Source organism: Periplaneta americana, chromosome 16 (assembly GCF_040183065.1).
Source record: "Periplaneta americana isolate PAMFEO1 chromosome 16, P.americana_PAMFEO1_priV1, whole genome shotgun sequence".
Lineage (NCBI taxonomy): Eukaryota > Metazoa > Arthropoda > Insecta > Blattodea > Blattidae > Periplaneta > Periplaneta americana.
Genome location: NC_091132.1, coordinates 175,650,621 through 175,670,257, shown reverse-complemented (window position 1 = coordinate 175,670,257; position 19,637 = coordinate 175,650,621). Strand labels below are relative to the sequence as shown.

Genomic DNA, 19,637 nt, shown 5'->3' with positions numbered 1-19,637 from the left:
AAATCGATCCTAAGCTAGCCACTATAAGCACGTGCAAGCTTAAAAATGTTCTTCAGGGACCAGACATAATAATAATAATAATAATAATAATAATAATAATAATACTTCCTTACTGGCTTTTAAGGAACCCGGAGGTTCATTACCGCCCTCACATAAGCCCGCCATTGGTCCCTGTCCTGAGCAAGATTAATCCAGTCTCTACCATCATATCCCACTTCCCTCATATCCATTTTAATATTATCTTCCCATCTACGTCTCGGCCTCCCCAAAGGACTTTTCCCCTCCGGCCTCCCAACTAACACTCTATATTCATTTCTGGATTCGCCCATACGTGCCACATGCCCTGCCCATCTCAAACGTCTAGATTTAATGTTCCTAATTATGTCAGGTGAAGAATACAATGCGTGCAGTTCTGTGTTGTGTAACTTTCTCCATTCTCCTGTAACTTCATCCCTCTTAGCCCCAAATATTTTCCTAAGAACCTTATTCTCAAAAACCCTCAATCTCTGTTCCTCTCTCAAAGTGAGAGTCCGAGTTTCACCAGTAATATAACTGTTTTGTAAATTCTAACTTTCAGATTTTTTTACAGCAGACTGGATGACAAAAGCTTCTCAACCGAATAATAACAGGCATTTCCCATATTTATTCTGCGTTTAATTTCCTCCCGAGTGTCATTTATATTAGTTACTGTTGCTCCAAACTATTTGAATTTTTGCACCTCTTCGAAGGATAAATCTCCAACTTTTATAGTTCCATTTCGTACAATATTCTGATCACGAAACATAATCATGTACTTAGTCTTTTCGAGATTTACCTCCAACCCTATCTCTTTACTTGGTTCAAGTAGAATTTGCGCGTTTTTGCTAATCGTTTGTGGATTTTCTCCTAATATATTCACGTCAATTCCAAACCCTCTGTGTTATCCTGAACTTTCCTAATGGCATATTTTAAAGCGAAGTTAGAAAGTAAAGGTGATAGTGCATCTCCCTGCTTTATCCCGCAGTGAATTGGAAAAGGATCAGATAGAAACTGCCCTATACGGACTCGGCTGTAAGTTTGACAAAGACACATTGTAATATAATAATAATAATAATAATAGTAATAATGATAATAATAATAATACTACATTTAGTAGAGAGGAAGTCATGGCGAACATATTTTATGGAAATGGCCTGATTACAAAGACATTACATTTACAAATTTGAAATTAAATCTTCTAGTAAGATTGGGAATTGGTACAGATTTACACTGATCAGTACAAGGTTACTTCAAATTACTGTGTGCAAATGGATGACGAACTGTAGTGTACCGTAATGGTTAGTATGAAGCTAGTGTGTCTTAGTTTATGTTTTGATTAAAATACGTTACATGATTGCCATTTTTTCCAGTTTGAAGCAAATTCTAGTTAACTTTTGGAGCTGCATATTACCCAGAGTGTAGGAAACCCTCACAATCGATAAAAATGCAATGTTAGAAAATAATATTATAAATAAATTTGGAAGACTTTGGGGTAGGATAGCGGTTTGTGAACCACAAGGTCAGTAACTCTTGCAGCTGGAGTAGAAAATTTCCCTTTCAATAGTAGCAACGTATTTTGTGGAACAATGTTCTGTAGTTTTATGAATGATAACTCTTACAAAATGAACGGTTTCTCCTTGTTGCAAATTATGCGAGCACGAAAGGCTGACAACGTGAAAGTGACAAGTAGACTGAACAAAAATTTAGTACGGCAACTGAAGTGTAACTTAAATAATTTTCAATTGGTATCTTGTACCTCACTATTTACTCCAGCATCAAATTCCCGTATGTCACGGTCCGTTTGATCTTCGTGACTTGTCATTTACCACACAACTGTTTTGGCTGATAATTTGGAAGGAAATCTGTTTGGTGGCAGTTTGTTGATAAGGCAGGTTGGAGTTTTTACATTTAAGACATATATTAAATCTGGAAGTGTATATGTTTTAAGTAAAGAAAGCCATTAGTCTGAAATATAATATTATTCTATGTTGGTTACGGTGTGTGTAGTCTATTACATCACCTATATTGCATTGTTATTGTTCTAAGAAGTATTACTTTGAACTGCATAATGAAAGTGATATTTAAACCTATTTACTACGTTTATTTTGTTGAGTCAAATGAAAATTCGCTACTTTCCCTATCAATAAACTGGATGAAGGAGTAGGCCTATATGAAATTACGTAAGTACACATCTTATGTTGCAAGTGTGAAAAACTGTTAAAAAAAATGTGGATATGTATAGTAAAGCCATTTTTCGCATATTTACTCATTACTTGTACAATATAGGTTAATTAATTCGTGTTCTGTTTGCCATAATGGATTAGCTGTAATAAGGTTATCGTAGAAGTGGGTAAAGTCAATCAGTGGGTGTAAAATCGATCATTTGCGATTTTTTATTGAAAACTATATATTTTCTCAGTTACTTGTTAAAATGTTATGCTGACTTCATTGCCTTACATTGTAAATGTAAGCGAGAGGGACAACAAAAAGCCTGCGAATGCCAACAATGGGAACATTGTGTAATTACCGTTGAAGTGAAAATTATTTTCAACTTTTGTTCTTAAATGAAAACAAAGTCTTACAAACTCTAAATTATCGTCAGCAGTTAAAGGAGACAGGAAGTATTCGTAAGTACTTTTCGTTGAGACTGTATCCTGAAATAATAGTCTTACAGTTCGTAAATGTTAGTAGTGAAACATATTATTTTAAGAAAATTTGTACCTTTGTGGGATTAAGTCGATCATGCCATCGACCTACTCGAAACAGATAGGACCAGCAGGAAGAATAAATTGTTCACCGAAATACCTCCAACTAACACTTATAAACAGAAAAGTGTCATAATATAGCTTATATTGATGGGATAGTGGGGAAAGAGGAAGACGAAATTATGGTGAATTTCTTGTGTAAGAGGAGCACTGCCAAAGGAACATTTTGTACACCCCTCTGTACGTGACTATGGGAACAACGTAGTTTCTAAAGTCACATGAGGAGGGGAAGATTTCAAGTAACATCTCATATAAACCTAAGCAATGTTGAATTGCATTTTAGATTATGATTAAGTGTGGTATTTCAATGTAAATTTTGAAATTCTTAAATCTTTGTTTGTTGGTAGTGAAGTATTAAAATGTGTTTCTATGTTTTATAAGTTGGCAGTCATAGTCACGTTTGTACGGTGGAAACCTATAGGCCTAATTGTATCGAATAGTATGATCACAGTAACAAAAGATACACTATATAATGCTATAGGCATATATTCTGGATTATTATTGTTTTTACACCCCTTATAACAAATAAAATATATGTAATATAATTAATTTGTTTTCTAAAAACATAAGCAGTGATCGATTTCACTCCGCAATATTTCAAAATCGATCTTAAACTAAAAATTCAATGCTGATCGTCTTTACCCAATTTAAGCAGGTAATTTCGATCACAAGTCAAATAAAAAAAAACCGTTTTTTATAGATTGTAATTCAATTCTTGTAACGTGTCTTCATATGTGAAGGATATGACGACAAAATGCTATTTTCTGAGGAACTTCGCTCCATTGCATAACCTCAACATCATTAAAAAATTGCAAAATTTTGATCGACTTTACCCTCTTCTACGGTAATAGCGAAAGTTCCTAGTATCGAATCCCTCGTACTCAAAGGTAAGTCAGATATTCCAATTTAGTATAAAATATTTAGTAGAATAATGGAAATAGAGGGAGATGAGGGGAGTAAAGAAAGATATGACGGGAAGGAAGTGTAGTGAATTGGTATTGGGTGAGATAGAGAAAAGCGGAATTACCTCTTCCGATGAAAGAACTGAAATACAAATGGGTTATTAACCATAATACGTCGTCCAGTCATATGCCGGTTTTGTACTCACGTTATACGTTTGCTGAGTTTTTCGACGTGCTTTTATTTCAGCTGGTGTTGTAATGTTCTTGATTTGCTCTTATAGGGTTTGTTTAAATGCTATTGCCCTTTAATGCACCTCATTAAAGTACACCTATTCATTATAGTTCAGTTGTTCAGCCAATGGGAAATCACCATTGTACCATTATAAAAGCGCAAGTATCCATTATTCTCGGATATGCTATCGAAAGACAACTAGCGAAAAGTCACGGAGGCTGGAAATCCAATCCTGTCGCAGAAGGTTATGTTCTGTTACTATAATAATTAGCGTTAATTGTAAATAATATTCAAATAAATTCAATTTGTGATCTCGTTTTTCGATTCTAAATCAATTTCCAGGTTATATCAAGACTAATGTTCATGTTATTCTCTAGATTATATCAAGGTCAATGACATAACGTTCCTCGGAAGAAATCAATACTTTCGCGTCTGCGCACATCTCACAATTTAGAAGGCCAATTGCGCTCATCACTTACATAACCATAACATGAATACTTATGAATAATTTCAAGTTAGAAATATGTTCGAGGATAAAAAGTCGTATGAAACTTGCCTATAATGGTAATTAAGTCGCTCATATGAAAATTATGAAACTCGCTTCCGCTCGTTTCATAAACAGAATACTCGCGTCTTAATTACTACATTATAGGCTTGTTGCATAATACTATTTCATGAGTGCAGCAACTAATGTTAAATGTGACAATAAGAATTTTGTTATTTCATGACGTTCTCGTCTTTATTAAATCAATAACCTGACGTCAACTTGTTTGTTGTTTAGTATGAACCTCACAAGTGATACCATCAAGACACCACACATGAGGGAACTAGCCCAGTTTGGGGTAAGGTGGCCAGTTCCTTTCCCCTCCATTGCATACATTGCCGATTAGCTACATATTACACTAATCACACTTCAGATGCATACAAACAATTGTTCTTCCTCTGACACATGTCGTCAAGTGAGATGCACTGCCTGATAAAATATATGGGCTATTCCATATGAAATCGATCAGTAAAAGACCTGGAATTTTTTAATACTCTAATTTTTTCCCTATTTATACAAGGTGCTGAGGAGAGTCCATTTTCAAAAATATACCATCGAAAGTCAAACGGTTTTCGTATTATTAAGCGACAAATTTAGCGTATTTTATAAAAACAAGCCAATTTCAGCGCTCAGAACTCTGGAACCATTTACTGCAGAACATTGAACGGGAGCTTATTTTGAAGCTGACATTTGGTAGGTTATATTAAGAAGTAATCCTTATTTTTATTGTGTACAGAGAGAGACAGATCATCTGATTTTACTTACTTTTAGGCTTTTTACCCATTTGTAAAATTTTTTTTAATATTGAGAAAAAACCTTGCATTGTTAAGAGGGATTCGGCATCCTGCTTAGTGGATCGGCAATAAGTTTCGAGGGTATTAAATAAATTATTTTCAAACGCCTAGACTTGAACGGCGCAGTACTACACGCACTGGCCGAGAGATGAAGATAAGAGAGCGTTGGGCGTCATTATACTCCTGAGTATATGAAAACTTGTGATAAAGCTAGTGCAGCTATGCACTACTAGACGAAACATAAAAAAATGAAACTCAAAACATAAGAATATTTAGGGCCAAATTAAAGAAGTACCTAATTTCTCACGCCTTCTATTCTGTAGGATTATTCATGAAATTCAATAACACTTCATGAAATTGATACTAAAACTTTGTGTTGTACTAGTAGACTATATTGTAAATCTCGTGTGTATATATTTCATCTAGACTGTGACTATAAATTAAGACTTCATTTTTATTACAATATCAAGTTTTTTTTTTTTTTTTTTTTTACTTGTTCCATATTCTAGCTGTAAGCAATGTAGGAATACCATGGAATGTTAATAAATACAATACACAAAAATGAACTATAAGGATTTCAAGAATAAGAAAATATGTTGTCTACTGATTTGGTAACATTGTTGCATCATTCAGCAAATTGGAATCCTAACAAATCCATCGGAGAGCGCTAAATCATTTCAGTGCCTACAAATAATCAGAAAAGAGCAGAGTCTGCATTTGTCAAATGCGCATAATGTTTTCGAAAAGGCACTTTTCAGTGCCCGACACCCCTCGTCACGGCTTGCAGCCCCGATACCCCGCTTTTTTTTCATCCGCGCGATGTTTACGGAGATCGTCAGTGGCAGCCATGATGTTTCGAGGTGGCGCGTGTCTCGGAAGGAGCGAGATGAAGCGTGAGAACGCAAGCGAGGGAGGAGTCTGCAAGGAATGTAACTAGTTGCTTGGTACGTGCGGTGGGGGTAGAGGGGAAGGATGCAATCCATGTTCTGGAGTTTATCCGTCATTTCTTGCTTTGCCTTGAATTCACTGATTTGGTAACATTGTTGCATAATTCAGCAATATGGGATTCCAAACAAATCCATCGGAGAGCGCTAAGTCATTTCTTGCTTTGCTTTGAATTCGCTAGCTATGTGACTTGATCGTTTTGTTGCACGATCCTATATTCAGTGATCACGTACCCGATTTTGTAGCTAATCTCTGTGTTTTTTTTTTCTCGACTGGTTTCGATACTAGAGGCCTCAAAAGATTTCTGTTTTGTAGTGGGACTACAGCTGAAATCTGCAAGTTATATATTAATAATAGTTGTATAGAACAGCTTTTGTGTGAAAATGTGTACGAGGATGTGCGATTCCAATTTTATTGTTGTAGTAAGTATTTCTCAGCAGTTCAATTTCTGTAATCATTGTCAGTTACATAACCTCTTCTTTCAGTTGTGATGGATGTGATCAAGTTAGTGCCTGTGGATGATCCTTTGGGCATAGTACCGCTTGGTAACACGGACAGAATGGAAGAGAATAAGGCTTCATCAGAGGTAAACAGAAAAGTTTTCCTATGTATTTTGATTGCGTGTTTATCGAACAGTGGAGAAAAGCGTATATGTCGCACTTTGTATTATGTAGAATAAATTTGTTTATGCTCGACTATGCCGAAATGTAGTAATTATAAAGTGAGGATCACGTAAGTTCAGTTCCCAAACAGCAAATATTTCCGCCTTGTCAGTGTTGCCAACTGTTACCAGATATCACCACATGTAGTAAAATCACGATCCTATGTACTGAATGATTTCTTTACTCACCGTACTTTACCTTAATGTTGGAAGGTTATTCTAAATAGTTTCAATAATAATGAGAAATGTATTGCTATGTTCTATTCTTTTATTCCTTTACATTATTATTAGTATTAGCATTAATAGGTTACTAGACGTAAATATACAACAAAGTATAGTAATAATATTCAAGAATCAAATCTGTTCCAAGACCAATTAAATTATTGTCACTTCACTTCAAAGATTCCAGCGTACATATACTGTACTTCCTAAAGGTAGATAAATTAATAACCAATTGACTTTTGGTTGGAATTCGAATGAACTTCTGATTATCTTTTGAAATTAGTAAGGAAATAGATAATACAACTAGGCTAAAACTGAAATAATAATAAATCAACTTACAAAAATAATTTCGGTCCTTAAAAGCCATAAGTAATTTCACTTCTAGATACCTTTTTAAAGATTTCATTTGTTTGTAAATTGCTTAATAATGTTACACTTACACTTATTATTTCTGCAACTCCACGTCTGTCATTGAAAAAAATGTATGATACATAACTGTGAAGTCTCTTTTTGGCTCTTGTGTCCTAAATTTAAATAAGAAAAAACAAATATTCAAGAAATGTGAGCTGGTGAAAATTAAATACTCAATTAATAAAATAATTACTACCAAAATAGTATTTTATTAATTCTATACAAAAGATGGATTACACAGAACAGATGGCCAGAAATCATAGATTTATACACAACATACAGCATGAAACGATCATCAAAAAATGCTTTTTGTACACAATAACATCTTTCAAACGAAGTGAAATAGCCAATAAGTTCAATAAATATTATGCTAATAAGTAATAACTATAATTAATAATTATCTACAAGCTGTAAAAGGGAATAAAATAGTATATTGTTGAAATTAGGGGGTATGGTTTATTACGTGTATTTATAATTTTTAATTACTTTTTCTACATTTAATTATATTTTAATTTCTATTAGATTAGTTGGTGGTGTGGGTGTTAGTTTTATCTGTGTACATCAGACTATTAAGGAAAAACTGAAAGAAATATTAAATCTACAATCTACTTTATATAACAATATTTAATCAAGAACTGAATATTACTATTAATTTAATAACATAAGACCCAAAACATCTCCAAGTCCAGACAATACACATGCTGATTTTCTTAAATATGTTGGCAAACAAGCAAACTCACTACTTTTATCTTGTAATCTCATCTAAAATACAATATCTGTCTGGAGAAAATCTATCATAACATCAATTTTGAAAAGCAATTATTCAACTAATATCTTTTCGAGTTATCGACAGATACCACTTACCAGTATGATAGCCAAAATTATGGAAGAGATGATTTCATAGATTGAATTGGTTCCTGGAATCTAGTAACTAACTTTCATCTTATTGAGTTGACTTTAGAAAATTACATTCAACAAATTGACAGATTTTAAATTTTAGTCAAGATATTAAAGATATTTTAAACAGAAAACAAAACACCTTAGCAATTTTAATTTATTTTCAAGGATCATATGGCTCTGTAAATATAAATCACTTAAGAAATTGCAAACTTAGGGTGTCCATGATAAAGTGTTACACTGGGTCAGTGACTTGATTATTTGATTCATTGTCACAAATATGTAAATAGAGACAGATTCATCTGGGCTTCCCACATTGTTGTTTTCAGGAATACATTTTCCAATATTAATGTCGATGGTCTAACTAAAGAAATAGATCTTATGATAATCTCATCATTTGCAGATAATATGGTTGTCTAGAACAAAAAATCACAGTCCACAAATATTAAAAAAACTGAGCCAAAATCCCAACAGACTTTTTGACTCTACTTGGAGAACTCAAACTTGCTCAATCAAGGGAAACTTTACTAATAAAACACAATCCCAAGTTATTTCAAAATGAATAGTATATAAGTTAACTTTAACAGATGATGTTAAGAAATGTGATACTTCTCCAGACATTTTAAAAATCATTAGAAACGATAAATGATCTGGTCAGTGAGTGACTACATACAGTATTTTTTATAGATGGATCCTGTTTACCAAGCCATAGATGTAGTGGTGTTGTAGTACAATACCAGTATATTCCCTTTTACAGGGAATTATATTCAAACACTTGTTTGCCCCATTTTAACCGTGACAACGCTTTTTAGTTTTTTAAACTTTCTGGTTATTGTATTGTGTTTGTGTTTAGTGAAAGATTTTAGATAAGGGCGCAAATAGCCATAGTAGCTGACGCGCCCTTTTTAAACGCCACTAACTAACTAACTAACTAACTTCAAACACTGACTAATTTTGATAGTGAAAATTTAGATACACTTTTAAGCTTACAAAATCTCCAGTATCAACTTCATAAATCTGAGAAGGCTGTCATACTATCAGATTCAAAATCAGATATTCTTGCTGCAGTATTGGACGTAACAGCATGAAATCTCAATATTTTACAGTGTTTTAATATTTTAAGCAAAATGGTCGAATTACATCGACGACTGGTACTTCCGTGGATCCATGAACTTTATGGAGTGGGAAGTAATGAGGTAGTTGAAAGGTAGCAAAATTACTGTAAGGTTATCTATACCTGCATCTTACCACACTGTTAAAAGAATAACAAGATCAGAACATGACAATATGGTAACAAAAATCGGAATGATTCTAAAGCAAATGAAAAAATTGCAATAGGCCATCCGGCATCCACTCCACGAGGGAGGAAAATCCTCAGAAGAAACCAACTAATCAGACCAAATGGAGGATCCAAACTACCCTCGAGTGCAGCTCTGAATTTGCAGGCCAACGAGTCTACCGACTAAGCTACATTGGTGGCTCCACTAAAAATATGAAGTACATGGCACTCAGATTATTAAATTGACAAACCTAAACAATTATTCATCAGTTAAGCTATAAAATATAATACATAGCAAGCAAGTTAATTCAATTTAAAAGTATAAACAATTCAATCAGTTGAAATATACAGAAATTGATAATAAATATCATGCAAATTACTTCACATTACAAACATAAACAATTCATCACTTGTGGTATACAGCCTACTATTTAATTTATAGCACATACAATTCATCAGTTAAGCTATAGGCCTACAGTCTACTATTGAATTTACAGCATATATAATTCATCAATTAAGCGAAACAAAAATATAGTACAATACATAGTAAAAATAATACACCTAATTTAATAACTGAACTTCTATGAAAATCTACAGTGGCAGTACTCATATTATTACAGGCCATGATTGTCTCAAATATTTACAAAGAACTGATATTTCAGAATCTCCCCATGCCATTTCTGAAATCTCAATGAAGATATGGATCATTGTCTTGACTGTTTAACTTTACACAGCTTTCAATCATCTGGTTAAATATTGGAGTGCAAGATAACAAATGACATCAACTGCTGAACACTTGGTATCAATCAACCAACAACTTCATTAGATTAAAGGGGGAAAAAAAAAAAACTGAAAGAATTAATTGTATATACACACAATACATAAGACAAGGCCGCTTCAGAACAGTAATTGGCAAGACTCTGTTGTTTTAGGATTCTTATGTAGATTCAATTTCACCTGAAAGAAAAAAGTAGCATCTATAAGTATGCCTAATTATGAGAAATAAGAGAAACGGTTGCAATAGTAGTAGTAGTAGTAATGATGATGATGATGATGATAATAATAATAATAATAATAATAATAATAACTGCAAAGTATGGAAATTAATATTGAAATATAATATCAAACGGTGATTTCACACCATCAACTCTTATCATTTAGTACAACAAATCTATTATATTCAGTTGCAATCACCAGTAGCTGTTCTTTCCTCCATTTTGTTGTTGGCTGATTTTTCACAAGTCTGCTATGATATGCAGCACTATCCATGACAATAACGCATTGCCCTAATGTTCTCAGGTCAATAACTGTGTTTGCACCCACTTCTCAACTACAGGGCACTATGGTAGTCCTGACTTTTCTTTCAATTGCATGAAAAAATTAAATCAGCACCTGCAATAAAAATTATACCTGGGCATATAATTACGTCACATGAATTCACAGCATTTAAATAAAAAAAATAAAACATAACATAACATGACATGAGATCCTCTTTGGTGAAAGGCTTTCCCACGTTTTTATTTAGTCACCAATTTTTATATTTTTGTACCCTGATTTAAAAAATTACTCTTGCCAAATTTATGTAAAATATAAATCAATATAACTTACCGAGTATAAATCCACCTTTCGTTCCGGCATCTAATCTTCCACCCTCATTTGTTGGTCTATGAATAACACCATTCATGTCACTGGAAACTTCACCTGGTTTATTTCATGAATAAGTGGGTGATCCTACTTAAAAAAACAGAGAGAGAAAAGCAATTCACATTGACACTCTAAGAGACACAAAAATTTTAAAGACAGGAAAACCGTTCAAGAATTTTATAACTAACCTCTAGTTATAATATGAAACTATTTAATTGCAAAACATGTTGTTCCAACCTGAATTCATTACTAGTAGCCTATATTAATTGCAATTTCATATTCCACATAAGTGTTAACCTATTTCTTAGTAAAAAATTCAATCATTCAATGTCTCACAATACATTGAAATTTACCATTCATAAAAATCCAAGTCTCATCCAAGAATACTACCGGTTTAGGGTTCTCACGCTCCACATTTCTTATATATTCTCTTAAAAACGAATAACATCACTTTCTCGTACATGTGTATAAGGATCCCCTTTGCTCCATAGAAATTTGATCTCTTTCAAAATTTTTTTCACCGATGATAAGGATACTCTAAATAAATATGTTTCATAATCATCATTCATATGTTCCAGAACTTTTGCTGCTGTTAGTACTTCCCCTGTAACAGTAAATGAAAATTATGCCATATTTTTATACATATGACTAATATCAGAATTACATTGCATAAATCAACACAATAATTCCTGTAACTTCCCTACCTTTATGTAACTTGTCATAAATAAATCTCGCAATTGCATCTTTCGTAAAATCATCAGCATCAGTCACTGGATGTTTACGTAGTCTATGTTTTCCTGGTGTCACAAGTGGGGTCCCCTTCTGTGAATTTATCACATTCGTGGCTGTAGTAAAGCCAAGCTGTAATAACAAACAATAACATAACACTTCTAAAAATTGTTATATCATAAAATTCATGCATGATACCAACATTTGCAGCTATATAAATAGAAAATGATCAACATGTTAGGTTGGGTCTACGATAGGTTTAAGTAGGCTAATATTTAGGTAATTCTCCAGAAAAGCTACATCAAAGAAGGCATAATTTTATTTTGTTTAATTGATTTCTGTGATATTTACATAGTGATGAACACGTGGTTTTAGTGCACAGCCACAAATACATTCAGCACAAAAATCCTTTGACACTTACCTGTATATTCTAATGCATTGTTGTAGTCCCTCCCTCAAACTTGTTACTAATTACCAATATAACATGCGAGAGGTCCATGACGAAGAGAAATGGTTAGTTTCCCAGTAGTGCGTCCTCGTCCTCTCGAGTGTTATATCTTAACAAGTACTTTGGGTGGGGTAGCTTTTCTGAAGAAACACCATATTTAATATTACTTAGACCAGTCATGAATAAATTATTCAGCCAGAGTCAACGTTCCTATGCTTTATAGAGTATGTTATATAGTTATTATATAAAACTGAATTATTTTTAAGCAGCATAACAGGCCAACATTCATGTAATATTTGCTGCAATATCAAGTTAATAATTACAATATGACTTGTATTTTCTTCGGCCGATGTGGCATGTAAATTGTGATCTGAACGGTTAATTTAATACTAAAAGAGAAAACTGGAAATTTACTTTCGTGCTGTTTGATTATTTGTTCGTCTAATTTGTAAATGTATTTAAGCTATCACCTACTGCAGTATTACAGTATCTTAAATGTATTTAGTTTGGCAATATGAAAATCACTGACTTGATTAAACATCTAGGCCTAACTTAAAAATTTGTTTTGTTTGACCACAATCATGAAATTATTAGTGCAAACTCCTAAAACTGAATACCACTTTGAAATGTATGCTTAAGAATACTTACTCCTAATAATTTTCCTATTCTGGTTGTAATTGCTGTCTCCGTTAGCATAATTCCTTCTTCATTATCTTCTTTCTTCAACTCATTATACACGTGAACTACAGATTTCTGAAGCGTACTCTGAATGCCACACATTTTCTTCCTTGGAGGAGTCACTGCAACACTATTTCATTTTTTTGACATAGTAATAAAAATCTAAACACGAAAGAAATTCATTAAAATTTGAAATAATATTTCTATCCATTACCCACGTGCATTATCACGCCCAAGTATATTATATTTATTCGTACTTACCTGACTATTCTTGAATTATAACCACAACGCAACACATAAAATAACTATTATGTATTAATATTAATACTAATATTAATTAATTATTAATAAGTTCGAATTTCACTATCTTCCAGTAACCGGCTGAGAAATCTAGTACAATTTTAATTTCATGGAACTCCATTACCGGCAAATATTGTCGATATTTGCCTCAGCTGCCAACATACCAGTTACAAAATCACTACCATTTATAGTATTTGTCAGTATCGAAATTCGAAACGAAGTTGGCAAAAGAAAATTCAACCTTCAAACTAGAAAATCACCATAATCCACTAGCATTTGTAGTAATGGGGGAAAAATGGTTAGGTTTCACCCTTAGGGTATCAAGTTACCTGGTCTTCCCTATACACTTGGTAGCAGTCCTTTAATGCATGTCATTAAAATGCACCTACTCATTAAAGTACAGGTGTTCAGCCAATGACAACTCAGCTTACAGGTGTTCAGCCAATGACTAGTCTGCTTTGTACCGTTATAAAACCGCAAGTATCGATTATTCTCGGATATGCAATCGAAAGAGAATTAGCGTAAAGTCACGGAGGCTGGAAATCCAATTTTGTCGCAGAAGGTTATGTTCTCTTACTATAATAATTAGCGTTAATTGTAAATAATATTCAAATAAATTCAATTTGTCATCTCGTTTTTCAATGTCGAATTCAATAATCAAGGTTGTATCAAGTTTAACGGCATTACATCAAGGTCAATGACATTATTGTTTCTCGGAAAAAAAATCAATACATTGGCGTCTGCGCACATCTCACAATTCACGATCCACAACAAAGTCACTTCCGATCTTGTCAGATACAAATAAAATGTATACATCTGAATAATTTCAAGTTAGAAATATGGTCCAGCATAAAAAGTCGTAGGATGTACTAATTTCGTGCTGTTCGTGTGTATTATATCGCGTCTTTAAGTGTTCTTATCATTATGAAATATGCGTTGGTTCTACTCTGATTAATTATGACTTCCTCCACACACTTGGCGAGTTCTCGCTATCACAGATCACACCTCGCTATGATCATCTATGCACTGCCTTCATGCAGAAAACATTTTTCTCAATATAGTAATCACTCGTTGGGGGAAATATTATAGGTTATGTATTTACGTATATTGTACTTAAATATATAACCTGTAAGTATATTGTCGTACTTTACAAATTACATACGAACGCTATGTTGAATCTGAGTATTCAGATGATGAGCAAATAGAGTTACATGAACATATTTTGTTAATGAAAAGAAAAAGTAGGCCTAAAATTAAAGCCAGAAACATCTGAAAATCACATTGTATCTTACGAAAATAAGGGCGAGTTTTGTACACTGGTTTCGATTTGAATGATGATACGTTTAGGTGTTATTTCAGGTTGAATGGACCTCAGTTTTTTGCCTTTCATGATATGATAGAGGATTCTTTGTTATGTTGTGATTAAAATGATGTAAAGTGTTAAGACATATAGATACATTATTTCAAATGTTTAATTAATACTATTAAATCTCATCAAAATAAAATATAGCCCTATTTATTTTCAGATAATCTGATATTTGTCTCCAGATTTCTTCTTTAAGTTTCGTGTTTTTTATAGTTTTCATTCCGTGTATCATATAAATAGGCCTGCAAGTGACATGGTATAAGTTCGATAAGTTTCTGACTGCAATTATCAGCCATCTTTCCTCATTTTCAAATAAAAAGAATACATTTCATCGCCACCTGTGATATCTTTTTCTACGTTCAATCGTCATAAAGAGTATAAATGTCAAACATCTTTGATAAATGTGCCAAGAAAATTCGCTGAGCTACCGATTCCAGCGAGAAACTCGCGCGAGGTTTTTGCCTCGAGCGAGAATCTTTTCCAGTGTGTGGACGTCTATTTGAATCCATGTTATCAATTTTCTTATTTTCTCGCAACACATTTCTCGCTGGCGAAAACTCTGCAAGTGTGTTAAGGGCCTTATACTGTTTTGAGATCTGCTTCTGTTAGGCCCGTAACACGCAGAGTTTTCGCCAGCGAGAAATGTGTTGCGAGAAAGAGGCGAAGAGCCTTCCTCCACACAGTTCGCGAGTTCTCGCTATCACAGATCACACCTCGCTATGATCATCTATGCACTGCCTTCATACAGAAAGCATCACTCGTAGCGGGAAATATTATAGGTTATGTATTTACGTATATTGTCGTACTTAAATATATAGCCTGTAAGTATATTGTCGCACTTTACAAATTACGTACGAACGCTATGTTGAATCTGAGTATTCAGATGATGAGGAAGTGGAGTTATATGAACATATTTTGTTCATGAAAAGAAAAAGTATGCCTAAAATTAAAGCCAGAAATACCTGAAAATCACATTGTATCTTACGAAAAAACAGGGGCGTATTTTGCGGGCTACCGGCGGTAGCCCAAGGAAATTACAAAAGAAAAAGTTTATAATATAACATAATATAATAATTTTGTATTATTAGTTTTACTATAGTAATTAAAATTAAAGTAATTGTTAGATATATTTTGTGTAATAATAGGGTCAGCGGTAGCCCAAACCCTTTAACCAGTATACGCCTCTGCGAAAAAGGGCGAGTTTTCGACACTGGTTTCTATTTGAATGATGATCCGTTTAGGCCTTATTTCAGGTTCAATGGACCACGGTTATTTTTTATTTCTTTTTTTTTTTGCCATTTATGATATGAGCCATTCAGAGCAGAAGTTGTGTAAGTCAAATATGGATAATGAGGGTTGAAGTAGACATTCTGTAGAATACAGCGCAAAGTAGCAATTAATATTCAATTTATTTAAACTATTGGTAGTCAGTGAAAAGCAAGAAGGACAATCTGTATTTTACAGAATGTTTACTTTAAACTTCATTACCCAATTTTGACTTACACCACTTTTGCTCTGAGCGGCTCATTTGATAGAGAATTCTTTTCTATATTCTGATTAAAATTACGTAAACTGTTAAGACATAAGAAAAAGATATTCCGGTAACATGCCATGAAGGCACTGGGGGGGCATGGAGGTAGAGCCCCATGCTTTTTATGACCTCGGCACTAGAATGAGGTGGTATGGTGAGCACCACGCTCTGACCCCTTTTACCCCCGGGAAAGACCCTATACTCAATTTTATAGGAGGCTGAGTGTACCTCGAGGCCGTTCCGAAAGTTTGGCAACGAGAAAAAATCCTGTCACCACCTGGGATCGAACCCCGGACCTTCCAGTCCGTAGCCAGCTGTTCTACCAACTGAGCTACCCAGATAATCAATACTACTAAATCTCATCAAAATAAGATATAGCCCTATTTATTTTCAGATAATCTGATATTTGTCTCCAGATTTCTTCTTTAAGTTCCATGTTTTATAGTTTTCACCCCGTGTATCATACAAATAGGTCTATGTGTGACATTGTACAAGTTCGATAAGTTTCTGACTGGAATAATTATTAGCCACCTTTCCTCATTTTCAAATAAAAACAATACAATTCATCGCCACCTGTGATAAACTACAAATAATGCCCATGGCTTAACAGTATATATTTTCATTAATAATCTTCCTCGTATGTAGTCGTGAAAACTTTGTAACTAATTCAACAGTTCATAGCATAAATACACGTCAAAAAAATGACTTTCATACTCCATCGGCAAGTCTATCGTGCTATCAAAAAGGAGTGCTTATATGGCAGTAAAAATTTTTAATAGCCTCCCTATCGATATAAAAAATGAAACTCAAAACATAAAATTATTTAGGGCCAAATTAAAGAAGTACCTAATTTCTCACGCCTTCTATTCTGTAGGATTATTCATGACATTCAATAACACTTCATGAAATTGATACTAAAACTTTGTGTTGTACTAGTAGACTATATTGTAAATCTCGTGTGTATATATTTCATCTAGACTGTGACTATAAATTAAAACTTTATAATAGTATTAAGTTTTTTGACTTGTTCCATGTTCTAGCTGTAAGCAATGTATGAATACCATGGTATGTTAATAAGTACAATACAATACACAAAAATGAAGTATAAGGATTTCAAGAATAAGAAAATATGTTCTCTACTGATTTGGTAACATTGGAGGGCTCTAAATCTTTTCTTGCCGTGACTAAAGGTGGGTAAAAATTAACACAACAGTTATTTTGGAACTGTTCCGGTCTCGGAACTGTTGCAAAAATGAACAGTAGGTTGGAACCTCCTGTTCCGAAATAACAGTGTTCCGACTCCGAGCTGCTCACTTGTCCAGCTGTTGCGGGCCCGCAGTACTGCGTTGCGCAAGGCATGTTCCGACTCCGAGACAACAGAGAACAGTCGGAACCATGACAGCTCCGGCTACACTGTTCTCGTTGTTCTTTATGTTGTACTTGGAACAAGTTGGAACTTGGAATTCTCACGTAATGGATGAGGAAGCATGGAAATTGAAATCCTTGTAGAATGGTCATAAGTAATGACAGAGAGCGAGGTGTGATGCGAAGTTTAAATTATTACACTTTGGTACAGATGCGTTTCTAACATTTTACTAAGTGTGGGAATTTCAGGTTTCACTACTGCTAATGTATAAATATATACAGTAGTTATATATTTTTATTATGTATCAAATTATAATGTAATCATTATCATCATAATTAAGCATTAAGAAACGTAAAAATAAAAATTAATAATTTTAGTTCTTTTTTTACTACGGAACACGGAGAACAAAAATTACATACTACACGTTTTAAATGAGATGTTAAATTTTTTAGTTGGTTACCGTGTCTTCATGACTTCATATACCAATTAGTGGTGCAATCTGACCTTGTATTCAACAGCTGTTTATCTAATAAACATGAAGCTTCTGTCCGCATACACAACAAGTTTCCAAACAGATTCGAATGTGCATTGGAATGTCATCTATTGAGAAACGTGTGCAATGTCGTCATGCCGATAAAGTATTTTAAGAGGAGTCCGAGATATGATTGCTCCAATGTATGTGCGAGCTGCTTGGGATAGAGGGAGGGTACTGTACGACTCCTCAAATGGAACGAGAGTCAAAGAGATAGCTCGCATCAGTGAACGATTCAGACACATCTCTACTTGTAACTGTTATTTCGGGACTGTTATTTGGAACATAGTATTTTTCCGGAACCGTAACAGCCGGAACTGTTCCGGGAAAAGAACAACTTCGCCCTTCAGTCTATGTGACTAGATCGATTTGTTGCACGATCCTATATTCAGTGATTAATATGATCATGTAGCCGATTTTGTAGCTATTTTTTTTTTCTTTTTTCCTTAATAGGTTTCGATACTAGATGCCTCAATTGATTTCTGTTTTGTAGTGGGACTACAGCTGAAATCTGCAAGTTATATATTAATAATAGTTTTATAGAACAGCATTTGTTTGAAAATGTGTACGAGGATGTGCGATTCCAATTTTATCGTTGTAGCAAATGTATCTGAGCAGTTCAATTTCTGCAATCTTTGTCAGTTACATAACCTCTTCTTTCAGTTGTGATGGATGTGATCAAGATAGTACCTGAGGATGATCCTTTGGGCTTAGTACCGCATGGTAACACGGACAGAATGGAAGAGAATAAGGCTTCATCAGAGGTAAACAGAAAAGTCTTCCTATGTGTTTTGATTGTGTGTTTATCGAACAGTGGATAAAAGCGTATATTTCGCACTTTGTATTATGTAGAATAAATTTGTATTTCGTGCTGTGTATTGTATCGCGTCATTAAATGTTCTTATCATTATGAAATTTGCGTTGGTTCTACTCTGATTAGGCCCGTAACACAATTGCAGAGATTTCGCCATCGAGAAATGTGTTGCGAGAAAATTAAAAAATTGATAACATGGATTCAAATAGACGTCCACACACTGGAAGAGATTATCGCTCAAGTCAAAAACCTCGCGCGAGTTTCTCGCTGGAATCGGTAGCTCAGCGAATTTTCTTGATGCTTTTATCAAAGATGTTTGACATTTATACTCTTTATCACGATTGAATGTAGAAAAAGATATCACAGGTGGCTATGAATTGTATTGTTTTTATTTGAAAATGAGGAAAGATGGCTGATAATTGCAGTCAGAAACTTATCGAACTTGTACGATGTCACCCGTAGGCCTATTTATATGATACACGGGATGAAAACTATAAAAACACGAAACTCAAAGAAGAAATCTCGAGAGAAATATCAGATTGTCTGAAAATAAATAGGG

General features: G+C 33.9%; 1 protein-coding gene and 1 long non-coding RNA gene across 6 annotated transcripts in view; one reads left to right on the top strand and one right to left on the bottom strand.

Moving 5' to 3' along the window:
- Positions 1-9,106: 9,106 nt before the first annotated feature.
- Positions 9,107-13,812, bottom strand: LOC138692008 (uncharacterized). Of its 3 annotated transcripts, XR_011330000.1 has the most exons (7): positions 13,431-13,812; positions 13,140-13,299; positions 12,019-12,175; positions 11,668-11,918; positions 11,279-11,404; positions 10,865-11,062; positions 9,107-10,627 (listed from the first exon to the last, which is right to left on the bottom strand). It is a non-coding gene; the product is annotated as an uncharacterized lncRNA (long non-coding RNA). The 3 variants fall into 3 exon arrangements; XR_011329998.1 differs by having other exon boundaries at positions 13,140-13,812; XR_011329999.1 differs by having other exon boundaries at positions 11,279-11,401; positions 13,140-13,812.
- Positions 13,813-18,930: 5,118 nt separating this feature from the next.
- The window catches only part of LOC138692005 (zinc finger protein 665-like), a 125,865-nt gene continuing 125,158 nt past the window's right edge, over positions 18,931-19,637 (top strand). For all 3 annotated transcript variants that reach the window (XM_069814766.1, XM_069814754.1, XM_069814760.1), the window contains exon 1: positions 18,931-19,028. Coding sequence is in view for 1 of the 3 variants with exons in the window: in XM_069814760.1 (XP_069670861.1) it covers positions 18,933-19,028 (96 nt within the window). In the remaining 2 variants the exon portion in view is untranslated. The remainder of the gene's footprint in view (positions 19,029-19,637) is intronic.